Source organism: Chaetodon auriga, chromosome 20 (genome assembly GCF_051107435.1).
Source record: "Chaetodon auriga isolate fChaAug3 chromosome 20, fChaAug3.hap1, whole genome shotgun sequence".
Classification (NCBI taxonomy): Eukaryota; Metazoa; Chordata; class Actinopteri; order Chaetodontiformes; family Chaetodontidae; genus Chaetodon; species Chaetodon auriga.
The window spans coordinates 17,895,409-17,917,850 of NC_135093.1; the positions used below are offsets into that span (position 1 = coordinate 17,895,409).

At 40.0% G+C, this 22,442-nt stretch overlaps 1 protein-coding gene across 2 annotated transcripts in view; it reads left to right on the forward strand.

Annotated features, from left to right (window-relative positions):
* Positions 1 to 22,442, forward strand: part of slc39a11 (solute carrier family 39, member 11) — a 116,382-nt gene that overhangs the window by 84,509 nt on the left and 9,431 nt on the right. For both annotated transcript variants that reach the window (XM_076759946.1, XM_076759947.1), the window contains exon 6: positions 15,754 to 15,918. In XM_076759946.1, the coding sequence (XP_076616061.1) occupies positions 15,754 to 15,918 (165 nt within the window). The remainder of the gene's footprint in view (positions 1 to 15,753; positions 15,919 to 22,442) is intronic.

Genomic DNA, 22,442 nt, shown 5'->3' on the forward strand with positions numbered 1-22,442 from the left:
ACATAAATTACAAGTACAGCAACTGATTTTTTCTATATGAAGTTATCCACATTAGTGTCACACATACTTGCAGTCTTTAATCAATTACTGTATATGCAGTATGGATATGAGTGTGAAAGGCATTTAAAAACAATTAATAATCATCTAAAAGAGGTTGCATTTAGTGACAAACCTACACAGTCTGCAGGTTTCTGGAGATTTTTAGCCTCTATTATATACTATACTTGATGCTACCTGCCCAGTGCTGAACAGGGACATACAAAGTTGGCAGGTGCAGAAAATGTAAGATGCTGCAGCAAAAGACCTGAAAACAGAAGCCAAAACAGGAAGGAAGAAACCCACTGGGATGGAAATGTTGCTCTGTGTGTGCAAGATATGAAGTGATAACATGTCATGGCTGCGTATCTGTCAGCTTGTGTTGGAGTTCTTTTGCTCCCTGAAGTGTTACATCTCCCACTGCGTAGGAACCTCTACCCATGGCTGCTCTGTACATTTCAAGACAAGATGGAAACCATAAACAGTAAAATGACGGGTGTTTTGTCATATTTTCATAATACATTTTCTTGTGTCCTGTCTTATTTAGTTGTCCTTCTGGTGGAATGGCAGGAAGCAGCAGGACAAACTGCGAAAAAAAGTGGAATCAAACTTGCCTTTATGTGTTGACAATCTTGTCAGGATAAAGGTCAAAGGGTTCCTCTGTTCTGTGTGCTTCAGAGGAATTTGGACAAATGCTGTCATGCTGTTTGGCTCCTTGCAGAGCGGAATTGTCAAATCCTCTTCAAGGCAATGCAGCATTGTTGTTTTTGAGACGTGCTGTACAAGTCTGTCCTTCACCTTCTTGGGGTTTGCCTTTGTTCAGCTTTTGTGTGACTTTGATAATGACATAAATGCTACGCTAAGTACCACCAGTTAATGAATACATAATGAGCGTGAAGTTTTCAAATCACATTGGAGGCTCTTCTGGCTTGTCTTTGGCTCTTATTTGGCTGTGTTAGTTACACAATAACCCACAATGAGGTCCAGTTAAATTAAATTAAAAGTATTATTGTTTGCGTCATGTTTGATCCACTTTAAACATGACATAATGGCACATATTCGCTGGGAAAAAGAGTAAGGTTCACCTGAAGGTTCTCAGAACTGTTGAGGGGCTTGCAACTGTTTGAACACAGCAAGCGGCAGCAACTTTGCTGCCATTCTATGAATTTAGACGTTAACCTTAAGCAAGTAGTGTGTGCAATAAAATGTTGAAACTCTCAGATTTTGTGCAGTTCGACTTGCGAAAGGACCATTGCCTGTCAAGCTCTGTTGATGGCCAATGGCAGCTTCAAAACCATAGAAACACGACTAGAAACAACTATCAAAACCTGATGGAAGGTTTTTATATGAACAAAAATACAGTCAGAGATACCCGTTATCTGCGAATATGGACTGAAAACCCAAGTATCATATACTGGGCCTCAATAAGACCAAAATATACACCCTCTGTGCAAAACTACACTGAAAGAACTAGTAAGCTGAACAAAATGTTCAGCTTCAGGGGCTTCAGCTCTCTATTAATCAGGACCCCAACCAGCCCTCACAGTTTTCGCAGCGTGCAATCTTACAAATGTTAACAGCCTCATCACAAAAGTCAACATTCTTCCTATTAGGAAATGTTTAAAAGTTTGGATTTGTCCCAGTGAAGTACACCTTGTATCTCAGGGCAACCTATATGCCCCCTTGCTTGTGATGTGTTTGTATATTTGGATATGTGAATGTCTTTATCCGTCACAGTGGGAGCACAGGATGCCCTGTCAGCTCCGTCTATATCTTATCTTCACACTCTCTCCTTAGGTGTCACCATCTGTTTATCTGTTTTTTTGTATTGACGGTTCTCTTACTCTCTACCTATCTTTGTCCCTTGATCGCTGCACTGCAGATTTAGATTTAGAGAATTTCACATCCATCCATCCATCCTAACATTGTCATACCAACCAACCAAACTCCTAACATAACAGCAGTTCAGTTAGGTTCAGGCCCCAAAACTACTTCGTGAGGTTGATGAAAAAATAGTTGACTTTTGGTTTCACATGACACATGTACCCCAGTCTCCTGGTAGAAGCTCTTGTGTGTGACACACCACTCTACCCCAGCCTCCAACCCTCTAGGGATGAGGGGCATTTGAAGACCTGGCAATGAGACCACCCATTGTCCAATTAGCACCACAGAGCAGACTGTCAGAATGTCCTCCCTATGGAGGATTTCCCCTCTGCTCTTATTTCACTCATGAGGTGCTTTTCATGCAGTATTGAATGACATTAGTTCCAGCAGTTATTGTGTTTTCATTGCAGAAATCTGGCATGATCATGCCCATATTGAGCCGTGACTCAATGACAAAATGAGTTCATCAAATTAATTGCTAATTTAGATTGAAAGCATGCACTTCAAATTGAATGTAGTGGCTTGAAATTCCATGTCGTTATTATTGAATTGAATGTTTTCAGAGTTGCCCACTAACAGCTGAGCCTTAACAGTTCCATTAACTAATGACATATTAGGGATTTAAGAGAGAGGTCAAGAAGAGAAGAAATTCACAAGCCTCCATTATATCAGCGTGTTTACTTTGGACACCAAGATAGAGAAAATGGAACACAAAAGACATGAAGAACATTTGAGTTGGGGACAATGCATGACCCCAAAGTGAACAAATGGCCCTTCAGAAACAGCATGGACCAAGCTTTGTCCAGCTGCTGTTCCCTTCAGTGGATGGTGCTTTATGTTCCCAATAATTAGCAGATATTCATGCCAGACTGAAATACTTTGCCGCAGGTTTATTGGCTCTGTCATTGGACAGTTTATCAGTACAGTCAGTGACTTTGTCAGAGGCTCTTTCTTTTTTTTTTTTAGTTTCCCCTGCTTTCTCCACATCACGTAAATCCATCGTCCAACCTTGTTTTTCATCCCTCACAGGCCTATTTGCAATCACTTTTCTCTGAATTATGTTAATGCCTATGTCCAAATCCATCTGACCCTGTCTATTGTCATTTTCTGTTTGACAGAGTCTGTAGCGGTGCTATCCAGACCATGTAACAGGCCATTAGCTTCTCCACTGCTGATAATGTCAACAATAAGTGCCTTCCACCACCTGACTAACTACAATAAATGGGGGTTGTCAAGAGTGATTTATTTTCCTTTTATCGTTCATATTTTACATGCTAGTCTGTGGAGTTTTTAGTGTTCAGGTAGGCCTACTCATTCTCTTTTACTGAAGTAAAACTATTGAAGGCTCCATCTTTGCGAGTACAGAATCAGGACTGTGAGCATTCTGTAAGAGATGTGAATTAGTAAGAAATGACCTTAAACTCTTGATCACACACTCTGATTATACTGGGCAGGTAGCTGGTCGTGGGTGGTTGGTATTACTGGCTGAAAGTGAAGTCACAGAGATCAAGTGTGCTTTGTCAGTTTCGGCAACTTGAATAAGCTGAGATCTTACTATGTTTGAAAAGTGAGACATATTCCTGCGTGCTCATAGCTTGTGTGCTGGTGGTCCAGTAGGTTGTTTGACACAGGGCGCACTGAGTGATGCAGCCATGTTTGAAATGGTCTGAATGATGATTATGTGATCTCATGTTTTCAGAAGAAGTGATTGAAATCTTTGAATTTAAGAAGTGACCCCTGTCACATTGGAAACAGTCATTTGACTCATTGTTAAAATGAAAATATGGATTAGTGTAGCTTTAAATAGATCTACTGTGGGTTAGCTGGAATTGCACTCGGTCTGATACCAGTCATGCAAACAAGCAGCCAAAGTGGTTTCAAGACAGATGCAGAGACATGCCAGAGAATTCAAGTCATGATGATTAATAGTGGAGAATTTAATCATCAGAATCATTAGGACTGACACAGTTAACTCAAATTAGAAATTCTAATCTATGCAGAAGGAGCAAAACAATCAAAGGAGTCAGACTGCTATAAAAATGATATGAGTTAACCCACCGCCTTCGTCATATCACTTTAAGCTGTCTGTTGTCAGAGAAGGTCCCCTGAACCATTTTCATTTTCTGATTCAATGTTCCTGTTTTTGAGCAAATGCTGTAGCCGTTGTCAAGGTAACTGCAGCCAAGGTGAGTGGCTGGTGCATTAGTGGAGGACTGATTTATACCTGCATGTTAATAGTCAAAAATAAGTCACTGTTACACTGTTTGTTGTTTATTAGCAGAATGGCGTTGCAACGGCTGCTGAGGCGGCTGTTGCTAATGAGTAGCCAAGGTGATGAAAGACAACAGGTGGGAATTTAGTCTGCGTGAGAGATTTGTGTTAAGTAGGCATGTGTTAGTGTGAGAGGGTACTTACACACACGTGGTGCACTGCAGGATGGCAGATGAACACCCAACAACCAGTATTTGGGAGATTTTTTTTGTCCAAGACAGCAAAACGGACAACAATAAATGAAAGAGTATACGTGGCTGTTCACTTTTGGAGTTCATCTGTGTTCTTGTGTAGATGCAAAAGAAAAAAATGCATGATACATTTTACCTCTGTTAATAGAAAGGAAAGTCTTTAATGTAATTATCTTTTAGTAGAACTACAATTTAAACCCCTTGTTTAGCATTTAGAAACAGTGTATAAACAACCTAGTTGTAAGCAGATATACAGTGAGGATATTTTTTAGTGTATTTGTATTTAACTTCAGGCATGAAGCACCCTTAACTGATATAAAAACAACCACTGCATGCCTAATAACACAGTATAACGTACACTATGTAGCCAGAACTATGCGGAGACCATAACAAGATATTTGAACACCCGCACGTTGCCCTCAATGTGACTGTCAAACATGTTTGTATAAAACCACTGGCATTAATATGCCTTTATGACAGGCTCCAATCTTCTCTGAAGGCTTTCCATCAGGTGTTCCCATTTCACCACACGAACGTGAGTGAGGTCGGCCTCTGATGTTGGCCAATAACATCTGGTTCTAGATTACCCTTAATTGACGCTAAGAGGCATAACCCAAACCTGGAAAAACAACCCCAGACCAACAGTACATAAATGCATGTGGATATGAGTTTTCTGTCTGTTAATAAGTTTGTACATGCACATGGAGAAGCTGTTAATAAATACATTGTTATAGGCTGTGAAATTAAAAAAAAAAAAACACAGACACAAACACACTATTTTACAGTTTTGCCATCTTTGTGCTAAGCTAAGCTAACCACCTTCTGCGTCAATGAACAGACATGACAACAGTGTCTATCTCCTCATCTAACTCTCATCAAGGAAGCAAATAAGCATTTTTCCAAAATCTCAAACCAATCCTTTAAAGCCCAATCAGGACATGATAACTGTTAGATCAATTTTAGACCTGCCTGTGAAGAACATGTATATCATCACTAAATAAATGCTTTATAACAAAGTAAAATACAAATACGTTGTAGAAGGCAATTCCAAGTATATCTTTTTGTACTTTTATGATACAGCCTAGCACATATGTGATGTGTTCTTTGCACAGTTTTCATTTTACAGTGACATTTTTCTTTTATTCCGTCATGTCCTGTCTTCAATGCATCATCTTGTGTTGTGGATGTGCATGAAGTGGAACGAAAAGAAAGGAAAGGAAAGGGCAGTAAAAGCAATGAAATGATGACAGAGATGGAATGCTTATATACATAATAAATAAGTTATTGTAAGCAAGTAGCAATCTGTCTATTGGTTCTGTATCTAATTTCTTTGTAGCATTGAAGGGATGACCAAAGCTTACATTGTGGGATAAAACAGCTTAATGACCGGAATATGATACTTTGTGTTGGCATTTTTCCCAGCACTGATGTTGACAAAGGCAGAGCCACTGCAAGTGAGGATGGAGCTGTCTAAGTGAACCGTGACACAGAAGATGAGGGGGAGAAGGAGGAGAGGGATGAGGAGGACGAGGAGGAGGAGGAGGAGGAGGAGGAGGGTGATTACTGAGGAGCAGTGGAGTGAAAAGAAGGATGATTTAGGGTCAGCAAGCCAGTGCCTAGCAGAGGGATGAAGGAGTGTTTTACTTGGGGGGGTTCTGGTGGTAGAAATCACAATCAGTATGGACAGACAGACGGAACGGAGGTGAGGGGAGGACGCAGCTCTGATTGCCAGGCTGTAGGGTAGAGATGTGAGAGAGGTAGGAAAAGACACTGAGTCGGCGAGTGTGTGAGAGAGAGAGGGCGCGTGGGTGGAAGACACAGAGAAATGGGTAAAAGAAAGTGGAGATGGAGGTAGTTTTTGGGTTACAAAATGCTATTCACTGCTCATGAAAACAATGATGACATCCTTTTCAAATGTTGCCATCTTGCAAGAAAGTGCCGAATGTCGATGGCGAATTCTACTTTTGCTTTTCATGTGGGTTTTCCAAGGTCACTGAAAGTAGTGGGAGACTTCCACTGCAGAACACTAAGGTAATCATCTCAATGAAGTGTTTCCACCCACATGTCAATCAAAGTAACAGGCGAGTCCAGCAGGTGTTTGGAGGAGACTGCAAAGATATGGTCTTATGAGCGGTGTGTGTGGGGAGGGGGCAATCCAAACCAGACCCATCCATCCTGCTGTCCCTTCTCATCAAGAGTGTTCCAGCATACCACCACATATGAACCCCTCATGTCACACTACCACCTGGGAAGCTGTGTTCACCTAAACCTGCTTGTGGTATACAGTTAGGATGTGGGTGATTTTTTTTTTTTTTTCTTGTTGCTCTAATATCTGTGTGAACAGAAGCAGTACACAAAATCTAAATGGTAGTTACATTCACCCATTCTTCCACTGTGATGCAGCAACTGCATAGCATGTTACTTTACTCTGAATAATGGCATGCGCCTTAAATCTTTTTCTTTTTTTCATACTGAATGCTGTAATGGATCTGAGAAACAATACCACAACCAGTGCTGTAACAGCTCATTTGTTAGAGTAATGTGATCATGCGATCACAAGTAGTGAAGGGGACTGTAATTGCAAGTCCAGTAATCCCATTACATTACTAATCCCAGTAATGGACCTTTGGCATTATGTCTGCTTGTCTGTTGTCTTCCCGGGAGATTGATGGGAGGTTATGTTGGTTTCCTCTCTTATTTTTGGTGGAAAGACTGGTTCAAGACTTGTTAGCTTGGTGCTGCAGAAGAAGGGAAGCAGTTAAGCTGTGCAGACGCTGCATGTAGATAAGTTGAGTCGCAGAATGTGTTGAGGGGTCACATTGCCTGATTAATCACCAGGGTGATCAATGATCTGGCTCCTGCTCAAGTGGTTTTCTGGCATGTCAGAAATTTTGGTTGGCTGTCTTGCAGGTTGGGCAGTTCTGCGGTTCAATTTCCCTTGTGGCTGCTGTCAGAGGATCTGTAATAAACTGCAGACAGCTTGTTTTCTTTTTATTGCAGTAGTGTTTTACATGCTGGGAGGAAAACTGTTGTCTTGAGACTGCTGTGATAGAAAACACAGCAGACAGACGTACGTATTGTCTGCATTTTCCACCCATCAGTGGCCTTTTTTCATTCTTCTTCCTTTCTGTGGACAGTAGAATTGCACAAATCTATGCTGCCTTTCTCTCTCTATAGTTGACATTGTTGAGGACACAGCCACCTTGTTTGAGTGGGGATTGCATGCTTACATTCAGTGTAATCACCACGTCGTGGCTGGGCACAAACACTGATTTAAAGCCAGTGTCAATAAAGACTCACAGTGTCTGCTTAGCTTTAGCCGCTACAGAAAGAAGAGAATGTGCCTCCCAGTGTGAGCCGTGGGACTTCACTGTGAGGACAGACAGTTCGGGCTAAGATAGCTGTTAGCTTGGCAGCTGCTAAACTGCAGGTCTTCTATTTCCACACATGTTGAATGCAGAAGATGTGAAATGTGCATGTGAGGCTTTGGAGTTGTTTAAGGCACCTTTAGTGGAGCTAATGAACGCAATGTAATGAGTAATGTAATTCATTATTTTTATTGTTGAGTTTGTCTTTGTTTCTTTAAGATTTTAATCTGTGATCTTGCCACGTTACCAAGATAATGTGCATGTTATTCCACCCTGACCAAGAGAGAAAATGGCACTAAAAAAAAAAAAAAACAACTCATCGAGTAACATGCTCTTCCTTAAAAACATGCTGCTCAGCAAGGAATCAAACTAACTGTTCACACAAGCTGAGCAAACATGAAGCAGTGTTACAGAAACTGCCCGAGCACTCAGCCTTCACCACTGAAATAGAAAAGAGAAACTTAAATTGCAAATGAAACACATAGATGCACACCAGCAATCAAAATGAATCTCTGCAGAGTGTCGGCCTCCTATAGACCCACACTCCATAAACCTGTTCCCTGCTGCTTCTCAACTAGCACCCTGCTAGACAACACATTTCAAAACACCAGTCATGTCATCGAAATAGCAAAACAGGCCAGTGTGACCAAACTCTCAAGAAAGTGGTCATTAAAAGGCCTTGTGACCAAGCCGAAGAGCCGAGCGAAAATAAAAAGACACGAAAACACCAGCAGAAGGACAAATACTGTACAAATCAAAACAGATGCGTGCTGTGTGTACTGCACTTACTCACCATCTAGACTAGCCTTGAGAGGGCGTACACAACACTTATGTTTGCACTTGTGAAAGAGGTGGAAAAAGAACTTTCTTCTCTGCGCTGATGTGAGCAGGGACCAACTTTTCAATCCTCCAGTGTTCTCAATTTTAACATGTACTCCATTGAAAACAGTACAAAGACAATATATTTAATGTTTGGAACATTCCACAGGTAAACAGGTTCAATGGTGATAGTATCGTGATTGGAATGAAAGGCTCAGTCGTTCAAGCCAGGATGAAGCTGATGCTGAATGATTGCATTCTGTTTTTGTTTACATTTGACACAGCTTCCCAAATTTTTTACAATCAGGGTTGTACAAAATGGAATTATTCATTATTTTTTTTATCGGACAGAGACCGTGACGAGGCAGACAGGTGTGTGCAAGAAAGGTCGGCGGCTGGAATCAAACCAGTGACGGCTGCGACTGTGTGGCCATGTCGCATGCGCTCTAACTATGAAGCTACCAGCGTGCTCCTGGAAAATATATAGAGAGGTCTGAGTCGCACCGTGAGAAAGAGCAGTAGAGAGCCGAGATTTCCTGCCCACTCATACACCTGCAACAACAACATCCGATCGCCAATTAGACGTGTTTGTTTGAAATACAGCAGCGCACTCAGAGGCTGCAGTGCTTCGAATCAGCATGTGTGATCATAAAAAGTCCCATGGCCAACAAAGTATTCCTACAGTCTTGTAAGCTACAGGGCCATCACAGTCTTCAGTAATCAAGCGTTACCTTTGTAGCCACAGCTGGATCTATCTCATTCTTCTGTGCCATTGTTGTCCAGAAACTATTAAAAACACATCAGGGAGTCACACTGTTGCACTGGGTGACGTTTCATTACAATGTACACCCTGCTAGTCCTGTAAATACTCACCCGTGCTCTAAATGTGTATTCATCCACGCTGAAAATAATCCCCAACCAATGACCAATTTCCTCCTGTTTTTAAGAATTGTATTCTAAAAAAAAAAAAAAGTGTAAGAGCGAAAAAGAACAAACAGGCCATGAATTAATAGAATATTGACTTCTCCTAATGCAAACCGCTGACATATTGATATTCAAACCCTGCGAGAGTCGTTTCACCACCACTGTAACGCCAGCACTCCGGGCCTTGGTGTCAACCTGACAGATTGTCTCGTCAGGTTTAGGTCAGATGTGTGGCTCCTATAATGCCTCATTATCGTGATTGGCCTTCAGTGTAGCTACAGTCTGCCTTTTCTCTCTTTTTCTTTTTTTATCTTTGCAACAGTTGTTCCACCAAATTTGTCACGGTTTGGTGCATGTCCGCCTTATCTGATTGCTCTTAACAGACTATGTGCCTTAGCGGGGTCATGCATGTGCACAGGTGCATACATATGCATTCCCACACACACACATCAGCATTATTGGGCTATTCAAATGCAGCATGTACAAGAATATCCCCTGCTCATTAGTGTTCACACACCTTTTCTTGCTCTTATACTGCATTTATATTCTTCTTTGCAGTTATAGATACATAATTAGCTGTGTGTTAGCATCAGCAAACAAACAAACAAACAAAGTCACAAACTATAGAATAAAAGATAAGATACATTTTCCATCTCATGTTCAACAGTTTGTAGCATGTTGCATGATTTTGCAGTGGCTACAGGAGAAGAATCATGTGTGGCTGAACACCTTTCATAGAGAAGCTAAAGCTCTCACTATTCATAGTGGGCATCAGTGCTTACAGTATGACTCTTGGAATTGTAATCAGTCAGTCGCTCGGTCCAAAATTTTGGTCCAGACTGAAACTATATGCTGGATTGCCGTGATATTCTGGACAAGCATTCGTGGTCCCCAGAGGATGAATCCTAATAACTTAAGTGATTTCCTGACTTTTCCTCTTATGCCACCATGACATTTCTTTTTTTGCCACATAACTTCCTTATCTTTCCTTATCTTTCCTCTAGCGCCATCATCAGGTCAAATTTGTGCAGTACTTTGGTTAATGACCAAATGTCTGCAAAACTAATGGCATTTATATTTGCAACACTTTGTTTGATGCTTGTTAGCAAATTTTAGCATGTTAACATGCTTAAGTAAGACACAGTAACATTTTATCTGCTCAGCGTCAGTGTGTCACTGTGAGCATATTAGCATGCAGACATTGGCATTTAACTCAAAGCACCGCTGTGCCTCAGTAAAGTCTCAAAGGCACACACTCTTTGTCTTGTAGTTAGAAACTGTCGGTCGTTCTGGTTCTGTGAATAAGATAAAACAGTTCCATGCATGAGTTGCTCAGTTATATCATCGAGATATGTTTGGTGATTTTAAGCTTTCATCACTGAGATTCCATCTTTAAACTTGGCTTCAGTTTGCAGTACTTTTCTTCATGAGGGTGTCACTCGGCTGTAGCGTGTACCGTCTTGGCTTTTAAGCATCTATTAACACTGCTGCAGCTGACTTGAGTTGCTCTCTACCTGGTTTGAAATGTTGGCATCAGTGTGATGAACCTGCAGGAACCCACTCACGTAAGTGGCTTGTTGACCAAGATGTTTACAGCTGGCAAGCATTTCAGTAGAGCTCTGCTACTTTTTATTTTCATAGGTTGAATCTCACATCCAGGGATGCGAATTAACATGTATGTCCTTGTGGAGAACAGTTTTCTCTTTGGAGAATGAATAAAGATTAAAAAAAAAAAAAAAACCTCTTATCCTTTTACGTGTGTGTTTACATTCTCCACAGCCAAGTGTCTTTACTTCTGCAGTTAGAGAATAACTGTCTGAGATGTTTATTTCCCTCTGTGCATGGTGTTCCTCTGTCTACTTACCAATTTTCTATTTTGCTTTTCCTTTCTAAGGTTGTGAATGGCTGAATTCAATCCCAGCATGCAATGGATAAGAGACAGGGCACAACATGGCATGTCATCTCTAACAGAGGGACTTTTGCTGTTTTTTGGTTTTTGATCTGGACTTTGGTACTTACATTTCACAAGAGCAGAATAATAAGACTGCAGTTTTTTGGGAAGGACTTGGGCCAAATGGGCTAAATTGCTGGTGCAAGCACCCAATTTAAAATATTTGACAGTGTAAAGTGATAGCATTATATCAGTTTCAGGTAGCTCAGCAGTTGTTCAGTGTAAAGGACAGACAGTTGTCAGAGTCTCCTGTTAAACTTTACTTTTTTTTTCCACACATTAAATCATTGGTGAAGCTCATGATACCATTACCTAAAGCAGCTACAGTGCAGAGCTATCATCACGAAACCTGGCAGACCCTGTATGGATTAAGCCTCAACTCATTTTAGAGTCAGACTGAATTTCTGCCAGATGGTTGTCGTTTGACGTGCAGTTTGAGGGAGGCCACAACATCTGATTTATCACCAGAATGATCAACGATCTGGCTGTCAGACCATTGGACGGTTTTCTGGTATGTCAGAAACTTCGGTGGGCCGTCAGCAGCTTGAGCAGCTCCACGGTTTGATTTCCCACTTGGATCCATTAGAAACTGTCATCAGCTGTTTAAATAATATTGGAATAATATTTTATTTGTGTAAAACTGTCATCTTGAGACTGCTGTGCTTATTCAAGTAAACTTTATTCAAATTATTAATGGACAAAACCAAAGGGTGTCTCCTTGCTTGCAGTGTTCAGTGTGAGCAGTCAGTTGATCTGGACAGGGTGAGCATAAGGTACAGCTTTTGTGTGTGAGTTAACACAATTTACAATATTCAGAAAAAACGTGCTTGGTGCCTGCCCAGCTTTACATGTCATCAGACTGGCATCACAGCATTGTCAGATGTGACTTTACCAGCACTTTGTCATTATTGCCATCACTACCCAACAAAGCAGCTGCTCTCAGCTAGCCTCTGGTGTGTCCATGGACAGATGAATGATCTGATCTGTGCATCCCTTTGTCATACATTTAAGTTCCACATTTCATCAGCAGTTTGCCAACACTTATTTTCTAAATAATACAGTGTGAAGAACAGGAGCCGGAAGATCGAAATACATTCAGAACAACCCAGCAGCAATTATTACCTGAGAGAAGTTGCAATACTGTGTTCACTCTTTAATGAGAGGTGATGATTGAAGTCTGAATCATTTCTGATGTTTTAGTTGGTGATTTACTATAGACTTCTCTACATTGCAGGCTTCACAAAAGAAGGATTTATTGCAGCCTTTTTGTGTTGGGTTCATTGTTTATGATATTGCGTCAATCTTTCATCATGGAAATGTACAACATGGTTTTAGCAGTATCATACAGTTCTGTGTCAGTTGGACTACAGTGTTTGTAGATTGTATTTGTGGTTTGTGGATGTAAATATTATGTTTAAAGTGGTTTGGGAAGTTGAATTGGATGGAAATGGATTCTTGATTTTTGCCTTTTAAAAAGGTCTTCTGACTGAGGGTGTAATCAGAGCACCTCAAGCAACATTCCCGATCACTTGACCTTTGCTAGATAATTCCAATTTTCAGCTTTGCACATGGCAAAATGAGACACGTGAAATGCATTAATAGAGGTCAGTTGCTTGTGTTTGAGAATTTATGTGAGAGAGAGAGAGAGACAAATAGAAGGAGGGGAGGGACGAGAAAGAGAGATGGAGGCAGATCGTGATTAGGATCAGCAGGTTGTAGGCAAGCAAGGAGTAAAGATCATAGAGTCTGCAGGGTCAAGCGTTGTAGTTTTAGCTTTGTCCCAAGGAATGAGAAGAGTAGGAGAGATCACTTGGTTAACCCTAAACCCTTCCCAGTGCTTCAGGCCTTATCCTCAGCATTCCCAACCTCTCCTCTGTAAGGGCAAACATGAAATATTTAAACATCACACCATTTAGTTAGCTGATGATAATGCCGCTGATTACTCCTGTTGGCCTGAATTGACCCATCGTATTCATTTGTTTGATGGTGTGTTTTCCCTGTTATTTAACTGTTTATGTCAAGCAAATGTAATATTGTCTGTGCAACCTCCGGCAAAGGGTTTGCACTAATTAGATTGTCTCGGGCCATTAACTCTGTTTTCATGACATTAACAGAGATTGCAGTGCTAATAATTGGATTGATGTGGGGACAAACCCAGGACATTTTTTATTTTAGATGAAAATCCTAGCTCTGCGTCCCTCTGGGTGCAAATATCAACTTGATGGCGGACAACTTAATCAGACTTGAGGCGGCCAACAGAGGCATCTGATTTAATCTGTAATAAACCTATTTGTTAAGTTCCTCTTTGATTTAAATACTGCATCTAGTGGGTATTTTTTTGTTGAGCATACCGCTTCACAGAAACTACAGTGATTGGAAGAGTGCTTCTTTACGTAATGTTTGACAAATTTGAGGGTTTTGTTTATGTTCCCTGGTGATATTCAGGCTTCAGCCCTCACAGAACTGTCGTAATCAGCCTGATTGTTGTCATTTTGAGTGTCTTTGTGGGGCTTTATTGGATGCACCTCTTGACACATTTGGTCTCATTCTATCTCAGATCAGGTATAAAGCAACTTTCAATGCATCCAACTAGTCAAGTATTCTCACTAACTGGGTATTAAGCGAAGTGCTCCTTGACTATTTGCTGTTCAAACAAAGCGTTTATGTGATGTGTCGTCTGACCACGTCTAAAGGCAAAAGTGGTACCTGATGTGAATGGCCGCACTCAACGGGAGGGCAACAAGCCTGCTGTTACAGCCTCCTCCTCGCTGCATCACTCTGCCTGGCAATCTCTCCACACACTCTGTCTTTTGCAGGTCTTTGCTCTTTTGTTGCAGTGAAATGGGGTTAATGGTGCACTCTTTCAGACAGTCTTTTTTCAAAGGCATTGTTGCACAAGGTTGTACCAGGGCCAGAGCCAGGATTGTGAACATGCTGAGGTGATGAGTTCCCGGAAAATACCCTCACCCTCTACAGTTCATTTTTAATTGAATGTGCGTGTCATGATGGTGATGTTGTGCACAGTTTTTAGTAAATGTACATTATATGGAGAGGTGTGTGCAAGACCTGTGTCAATGTGTGTGGCGAGTAAATAGGTTGACTATGAGAGCAAGACCAAAGATTTAGGTCTCTAAACCCCCACTTTCAAATCCCTTCCATCACACACACATACACACACTGTATACACACCCACACACACAGTGGGATGAGAGTCCATCACATAAGTAGCTAATGTAACAGATGCAGTTGGATCCAGCTTGAGCTTGTTTCCCGCATTGTTAAATGTTGGAGTGCAATAAGTCAGAGTTGGACTGTGTGACGGTCCTCTGCTGGTTCATACCCTCAGTCAAGGATTAAATCTCTCTTGCTACCTGAGTGCTGAATCCAACTCCACTAGTCTGACTTGAGGGAGAAGCCACAGGAAATGGTTTTAAAAGTTTGGCAGTTTATTATTTGGAGCTATCAGACCTAACCAGTATTGTTGGGTTTATCCACCAAGATCCTACAGACAAGTCAGAGCTGAATGATCACAGTTCCATCTGTGTTCTAGTCATGACACATGTTGAATAAAAGACTGAAATGCATCCCAATAATTAGTTTAGTTAGTTTAGTAATTAGTCAAGTTTTTTTTTTTTCTAATGTAAATTTGAGTTCTTTAAAGTTGAAGATCTGCTAATATTGCATCCCAGTGCAATAATTGTATTTTCATAAATTCAAAGATGCAGATCTTAAAATCAGTTTAGCCATTCAAATTTAGGCAAGGCAAGGCAAATTTATTTGTATAGCACAATTCATACACCAGGCAATTCAAAGTGCTTTACAGAAGCATAAAAATACATTAAAATCATACATTTCAAAGAAAGAAAGAAAGAAAGAGATTAGAAGAGAATAGAAAAATAAAAATAAAATACAATTAAAGGAAGCCAGTAAAAGACAATAATTTAGTGTTTAAGACAATAATCTAGCATTTAAAATGATTACTTTAAGTAAAAGCTGTAATTTAGATGAAATTGGTCTGACATCTGAACAGCTGTGCATTGGGGTTAACCCTAAGAGACATTGAGACATTCTCTTCTGCTCATTGGATTACCAGAAAGTCAAATCAAAGCCCCTGTTTGACTGAAGAAAACCTTCATGAGGATTAAGCAGACTGTGGAGTGGTGGTGCACTGTTCTATTGTGCAGCAACACCTGCACAAATATGACTTTCATGGAAGAGTCAACAGCAGCGTCATTAGCATTAGTGTGTATGAATGTTGGACAATGTTGCCATCATTTTGTATTCAACATTATTCTCTCCTGTCGTGCAGATAAAATAGAGAACGGAGATGTGTACCAGAGGAGGAGAGGACCTCAATCTGGCAGCTCAGATGAACAGGAAACAGGAAGCAGACAACAGGAAGTTGGACAGACAGGAAGCAGCTGGCGACGAATTCTTCTCCTCATCCTTGCCATCACCATCCACAACATCCCAGGTCAGAACAAGCCATAGGGCTGCCTACAGTAGCTGACGAGGAAATTTGTCAACGTCACTGAGAACTTTTTGCTGCTTAAGTTAAATTGAGTTCTTAGAAAGCACTCCTGCTCTCATCACTGCTGTTCAGAGGGTGAAAGTCACTTCAGGGTAGTTACTAATGTAACTGCAGTCCACTGAGTTTCATATGACAGGACTGGGTGTTTGTATATATATGTACTGTATCCCATCATGACGGAAAAGTTACATCAAAGAGTTCATTTAGCACAATGAGGAAAATGCTGGACACACTGGCCCGAGGCAGGAATTTTGCTCCTCAATCTAAATAAGTCTCTGTTATAATGTTACAATCTATGTTATACATGTAATGTACTGCTGGAGAGACCTTAGGCAGGGAAGAATAATAGAATAATAGGTGACAGAAACCACATCAGTCAAATCCAAAATACAAAGAGGCTTATGTTGCTCTTCAGTTTACTGTCAACATAGTCACAGAGCTTTGGGTTTAGCCACACTGTCTCTGAGGATTAGAATAGATTTAGATTTATTTGTCATTTGTCAATTTGTCATTTATTTGCAAGGAAAACTCTTTCCACCTTCTGTACAACCTCAGCTTACAAATAAACATACATCAAACTGGACAGAAAACATCAGATTTGACAGATACATACGTGAATCCCACACAGTAATGGCCCCCTCAGAATGAATTGCAATGACTGTGGTGATCCATTAACTTCTCAATACTTTCCTTTGAGACCATATACCTGCAAAACTAATAGTATTCCTATTCCCATTCCCATTAGAATCAACTGTAATTTGTGTTCGGTACAAATTAGGAAATATTAACATGCTAACACACTAAATTAAGATGCCTAATATGATAAACAATATACCTGGTAAACATCACCATGTTAACTTAAACTCTAACCCAGCAAGCTGTTAATGTTACATGTGCTATAACAGTAAAATATGTATATCTTATAAATATAGTATCAATTTACAGTTCACGTAGAAAAGCTCACCTGGCGCTGAGCTCCACAGAAGGCCAACAGTGAAGGTGCTGTGCCACATCCTGCACTAATTCTTGTTCACCTGCCCAGGTTGTTTTGCATTGAGTCCAAGCTAAAATGCTCACTGAATGTAAATAGATTTTCTCTTCCTCGCTTGGAATAAATTGTTTGAACATCCATGATGAAAAGGCCTGTCAGATAGACATCCGTTGCTCCTGAAATACACCTTGCATTATTGAACACTACATAGGCCCGTAGGTCACCATTCTGTCAAATCTAATGACCTAATTAGACTAACAGCGTGTCAGTCACACGTCAAAGATGATGCCCAGGGAGGAGCTGTGGTCAGTGTTTGAAACAACAGCTCCAAACAAAACATTTGAGTCAGGAAATAAAGGCGATTCAATTAAAAAGGAAGAAATTAACAGTCATTGTTGACTTTTCCAGGTGCTGACAGAAAGACCACCTTCTCAATTAACACCTCCTGTATTTACTGAGTTTGATGTAGATAAAGGTTTATGGGAACTTTTCTTCTTGGGCTGGTTTAGGAACTGGTTTCGATGTGGGCCTACAAAGCCCACTCAGGAAGTGTACCTAAAACTGGCAGCACAAATAATCTTGACTTGGTTAGCCACATTCCCTGAACCTGTTTCTCTCTTCTAGCCTCAACATATTACCTTACCTGTGCTGTTTCATGTCTGTAGAAACGTGTAAGTTGCACTTGAGCTACGATATGTCTAATAGCTCAGCTTTCAGAACAGAGGTTCAGTGTACAAAACTCTTAATCCAAAAGCTGAACTGACTTTCTGAAATTTCACTTTTAAACATAAAACACAAAGTGCAAAACATGGTCAGTCCTCAGAAGACCATACCTCATTGTCAAGTTTCAGTGCTAATTACTAACTGTGCAGATCACTGACTAAATGTGCCATGTGTTTGGAAGTATTAGTTCTTGTTCTATCAACAGGTGAGCAGCATTAAATCATAATTGCTAATAAAAGAGAAAGGAAAGGGAAATTTGCCCTTTTGATTCCTGTCAAAATATAGAATAACAGCTGTAGTACTGGGATAATGTTGGAGACAAAATGAATGTTGCAAAGGTGTTTTGGCATTATGTTGTCTTTGTATGAATCTAAGACAGTAGAATTTTCACTAAGTCCATTTTAAGACCGTGTAACATTTGGTAAGGGTTCCTATGTTCACATAGCACCTTGTGATGATGCAATAAGACTCATTATTCTTATGTAGATTTCAGTTTCCACTATTGTTTTTCTGATCAGGCAACTAACAATCAGATACAATTTCAAGAGACTTGACGCCTTTGACTTCCCAGCATTTGCGAGGAAGTTATTGTATCTTTTACTCCACTACGTTCATGTGATGGCTTGATTAAATGTGGGTCTGTTGAATACATCATGAGCAGTGCACTGAGCTATGGACAATTCATGATTTGCTTACATCAAATTAATGAGAAAATGCAATGTCCCTTTTTGCAATTATTTTCCACCTTTCACTTGATTTGACACACTTGATTTCCATTCATTTTTATCAGTAGGATCAACATCATTTTAATACTCTGGAGAGATTGTTTCCATGAAGTGTGAATAAAGGCAAATTAGGGACACATGTAGTGTGTAAGAGGAGAATAATTTGTAGCTGTGTGACCAGGGAGCGGTCCAATAAATATGAAATTTAATGTGAAAAGCCAGTTCATTAATGAGGAAAACCGTTCACTGGTCCCTCCATACACCTCAGGTCTCATAGCACATGCAGATATAATCAGACATACATTCAGATCACAGATCTCAGACCACATATGCACACAGAACCATTTTCACAGACAATTGAAAACTGAAATGAAATTCAAGGAAATAACTGAATTTACACTTGTTAGTGCAACTGGAAGCCATGTAATCTAGGATTTGTTATGAAGCATGATTGAACTTGAGCACGTTCTTTTCTTATGAAGGCTCCTCTGTAAAACTATTTCTGATTTTCACTTCCAAATTTCATGGTTAAGATATCGAGGGAGGGCTCATCTCAAATAATAACCATGTTGTCTGAGGTGTATGAATACATCACAGGGACGGCATGTGTAGTCTGTATTTGAACCTGAAAGGACTTAATAAAAAAAAAGACATTTCTGAGTATATTTGAATAGAGGCACGACAGAATAACTCATTCAAATAGTATTTGGATTATTGCGATGCTAAACAGTTCCTTGTCTTTTCTTTGCAGTTACTGTTCTTGAACAATGGCAACATCTACATAAACATGGAGATAAATCCAGGCATGATTCTCACTACATGTCTTTACCCTTGATTAAGATACAAAAGTTTACCACTTCCCCCATTTAGCCTTTTCTGTAACATCTTTAGCTGTTTGAGGAACATAATGGAGTGCTTCAAAATCACTGCAAGGACTCGTGCTGAAGGTTAAATTAAAACTAAAAAATGTCCCAGGGATTCCAAAAAAGAATAAACTCTGCCAGCCCTATCCAATCACTGTACACTGCCTATATTAGTGCACCTTTGAATTACAACTCTTCCTATCTAAAGTGTGTGTAAATAAGTAAAAGTTAAAAGTAACAAAGGTACAAAGTGCATAGCATAGGATACAGATGAACGGGCTAAGGAGGTTGCCTGGAGGTAAGATGTACAGAAAAGGGCAGGACCACAGATTGAACCCTGCAGAACTCCACATATACAGTTGAGGACTCAAAGTTTTCTTTGACAGCCTGAAACTTCATGTTTGTCTGTATCAGTATGATCCAGTGGGTCCCTGATTTTAGTGATGCTCCCATGGGGCTGTAGATGGAATTTTGCTTTATGGATTTTGGGTGTTCATATAAACACCAGTGTCTAGAAATGTCTTTAGTTAACTGTTCTAGTAACTTACTAAGGGACTATACTGTTCATTGTCATTTAATTATTAGTTCAGTTAAAAAATAAGTAATATTTTCTGTACTTTCTTCCTTCTGAGTTGGACATGTAGTTGGAGCTATTTCTGGTGTATTGTGGTGCTATGTGTAATTTCACAGCCCCAAACTGCAGTAAGAGGGACCTGTTTGGCTCCTTTGAAGTGCTTCTTCATCCAGTAATAATGTAATTTCACATCAGTTATAAACACTGGGGACCTTAGGCCTCTTAGTGGCTCCGCGCTGTGATAGCCCCATCTTGTGATTCAGGCTGATGAAAGGCATCTATTTTGCATGAAAATCTTGGTTCAGCTTTAATACTGATACTGACCAGTATTTTGTTACTTTTTTCAGTGCAGAACAAAAACCAGCCTTTTAATGAGTCCTTTTTCCTCGAGTGTGATAATTGCACTTATGTTTTGACACCTAAGTGGTCCTATGGGAAAGTAAGCCCTCACCCTGGCTCTGTTAGTACATCGCTCTTCCTCTTGAACAGCACTAGCGGCTGCTGCATAATATACTGATCTTCTGTGACTCTGTGGAGACAGAGCTGTGACTGCAGTTTGGCGATGGTCCTCCAAACTGAGCAGGAGATTGATGGCGGTCCTTTCTCCTGACCACTGGGGTTGATCCCTGTCCCTGTAGGAATTATAATATTAATGCACTTTATTTATATAGCACCGTTCATACAGGTAATGCAAATCAAACTGCCTTACAACAAAGAAATTACATGTACCACGTGATTCACATCAGAAAAACATAGAATGAACATAAAAACAGGGATAGAATGTCATAATGAAAGTAAAATAAGACAAAAGATAAAGCTGAAAATAGAATACATAGAGTCAATGTGTGTGACGGACTCAACTTTAATACACTACTTGCCTCTAGCGTAACTGCATAAAAGTTGTTTTTGAAAATAATGCTAGAATACCAAACAGTGACGTTAAGGAGTCGTAAGAATTGCCCGAGGAATATTTCATTTCATCATCATTTTACACTGAATATATCAGGTGATTGTTTTTCTCAGCAGTTCGAACCAGACTACAGCTGAAATAGTTCCTTTATTCATCAGTCAGCAAAATGTGAAGAGGCAACCATTTTGATAATCAATTACTCATTTTAGTAAATTGTCATCGTAAATTAAAAGATGGTTTTGAAATGAAAGCAGAGACTCAAAAAAATAGCCATCCAGAATGAAGAGACTTGGGTTGATCACAGAAAAGGGCAGGTTAAAGAAAAAAATATATTCAAGTTGGTATTTACTTGAACTTTATCCCTCATGAACTTTTAACCCACATTTACTCTCTTTTGTACTCTGGCCTATGCAGTACTCTCAATGTCATTGGAAATGAGGGCATGCTCTTAATCATGTCTCAAAATTTTGAATAAAGGTTGAAGGAAGGAAGGAACATTTAACTACATTTATCCTGTCAACAGGTAAACATGGAGGCAGGCAGGAAATTGAAGTAACAGCTGATATTATCAGCAGTAAATTTAAACAGGAAAAAATACATTTTTCTCAGTGTTTGAGAATTTACAATATGCAAACTCATGAAGACTTCAGGGAATTTTACACGAGGTTTTCCATCAGGCCCAAAGCAGAAACACACACTATGGAGTACTTTCAAAATAAATGTCTTTTGGAGTCACTAATTAAATGTCTTTAGTTGTTGTCATATTGCGTAGGATTAAGTCATGGCTTTCATCAAGTAATTTGTATTTTATCAGTTAGTAGATTATTGTACATTTTGAAATGCCACCTTGCTGTCCCTGATGACGGGAGGATGAAGAAAAGCAACAGCATAAAGAGCTATGAGAGGAGACTTTGATGTGGATTCAAAGAAATATCTCACCCAAAAACAGATGAAAAATGGGATAAAATGAATTTAAAAACATCACAGTTCTGCAGTGGGAAAAAAAAAAGAGATGGAGCTGGGAGACATGAGGCACATTAATGGCTGGCTCAGTGGAAAAAATGAGTGTGTAGACACGTGAGGAGAGGAGATTAAAGGAAAGTGCGATGGAAATGAGTGGCTGCTGTGACAATGGCCTGTCAGCAGCAGTATCGTCAGACTGGCTTTAAAGAGCATAGAACATGAAGCAGGAATTGGATTGGACCAGGACACGCACACACACACACAATTGCATCAGGACAGAAATACATTCACGGGCAACTCCACAAATTTTTCCCCAAACCAGAAAGTTTCCTCTTGGGAGTGGAAAAAGTACAAATAAGACATGCAGGTGGCAATATAAAACACTTCTTATTTCTGCCAGGCAGAACTGAAAACTCACACTCAGCTACATTCTCAGGAACTGTCTCAGCTAGTCTTCACTGTCTGCCAGTGACACTTGTGCTACTGTCCTGGAATTTATTCAGACTTTTAATGCATGTGCTTTAAAAAAAACCCCACTGACACTTCAGCAACATTTCATGCCTAATTGGTTATTCCTAGACAAATCTTTGTGCTTTTAACGTCCTCCTGACCATCATACATTTGGGTGAGAATTTATGGAAAAACCAACATTAAGTGTCTCAGTGAGGTGCTGGGCCTACAAAAGCCTCCATAACAGCTTTGGTGTTCCATAGCATTG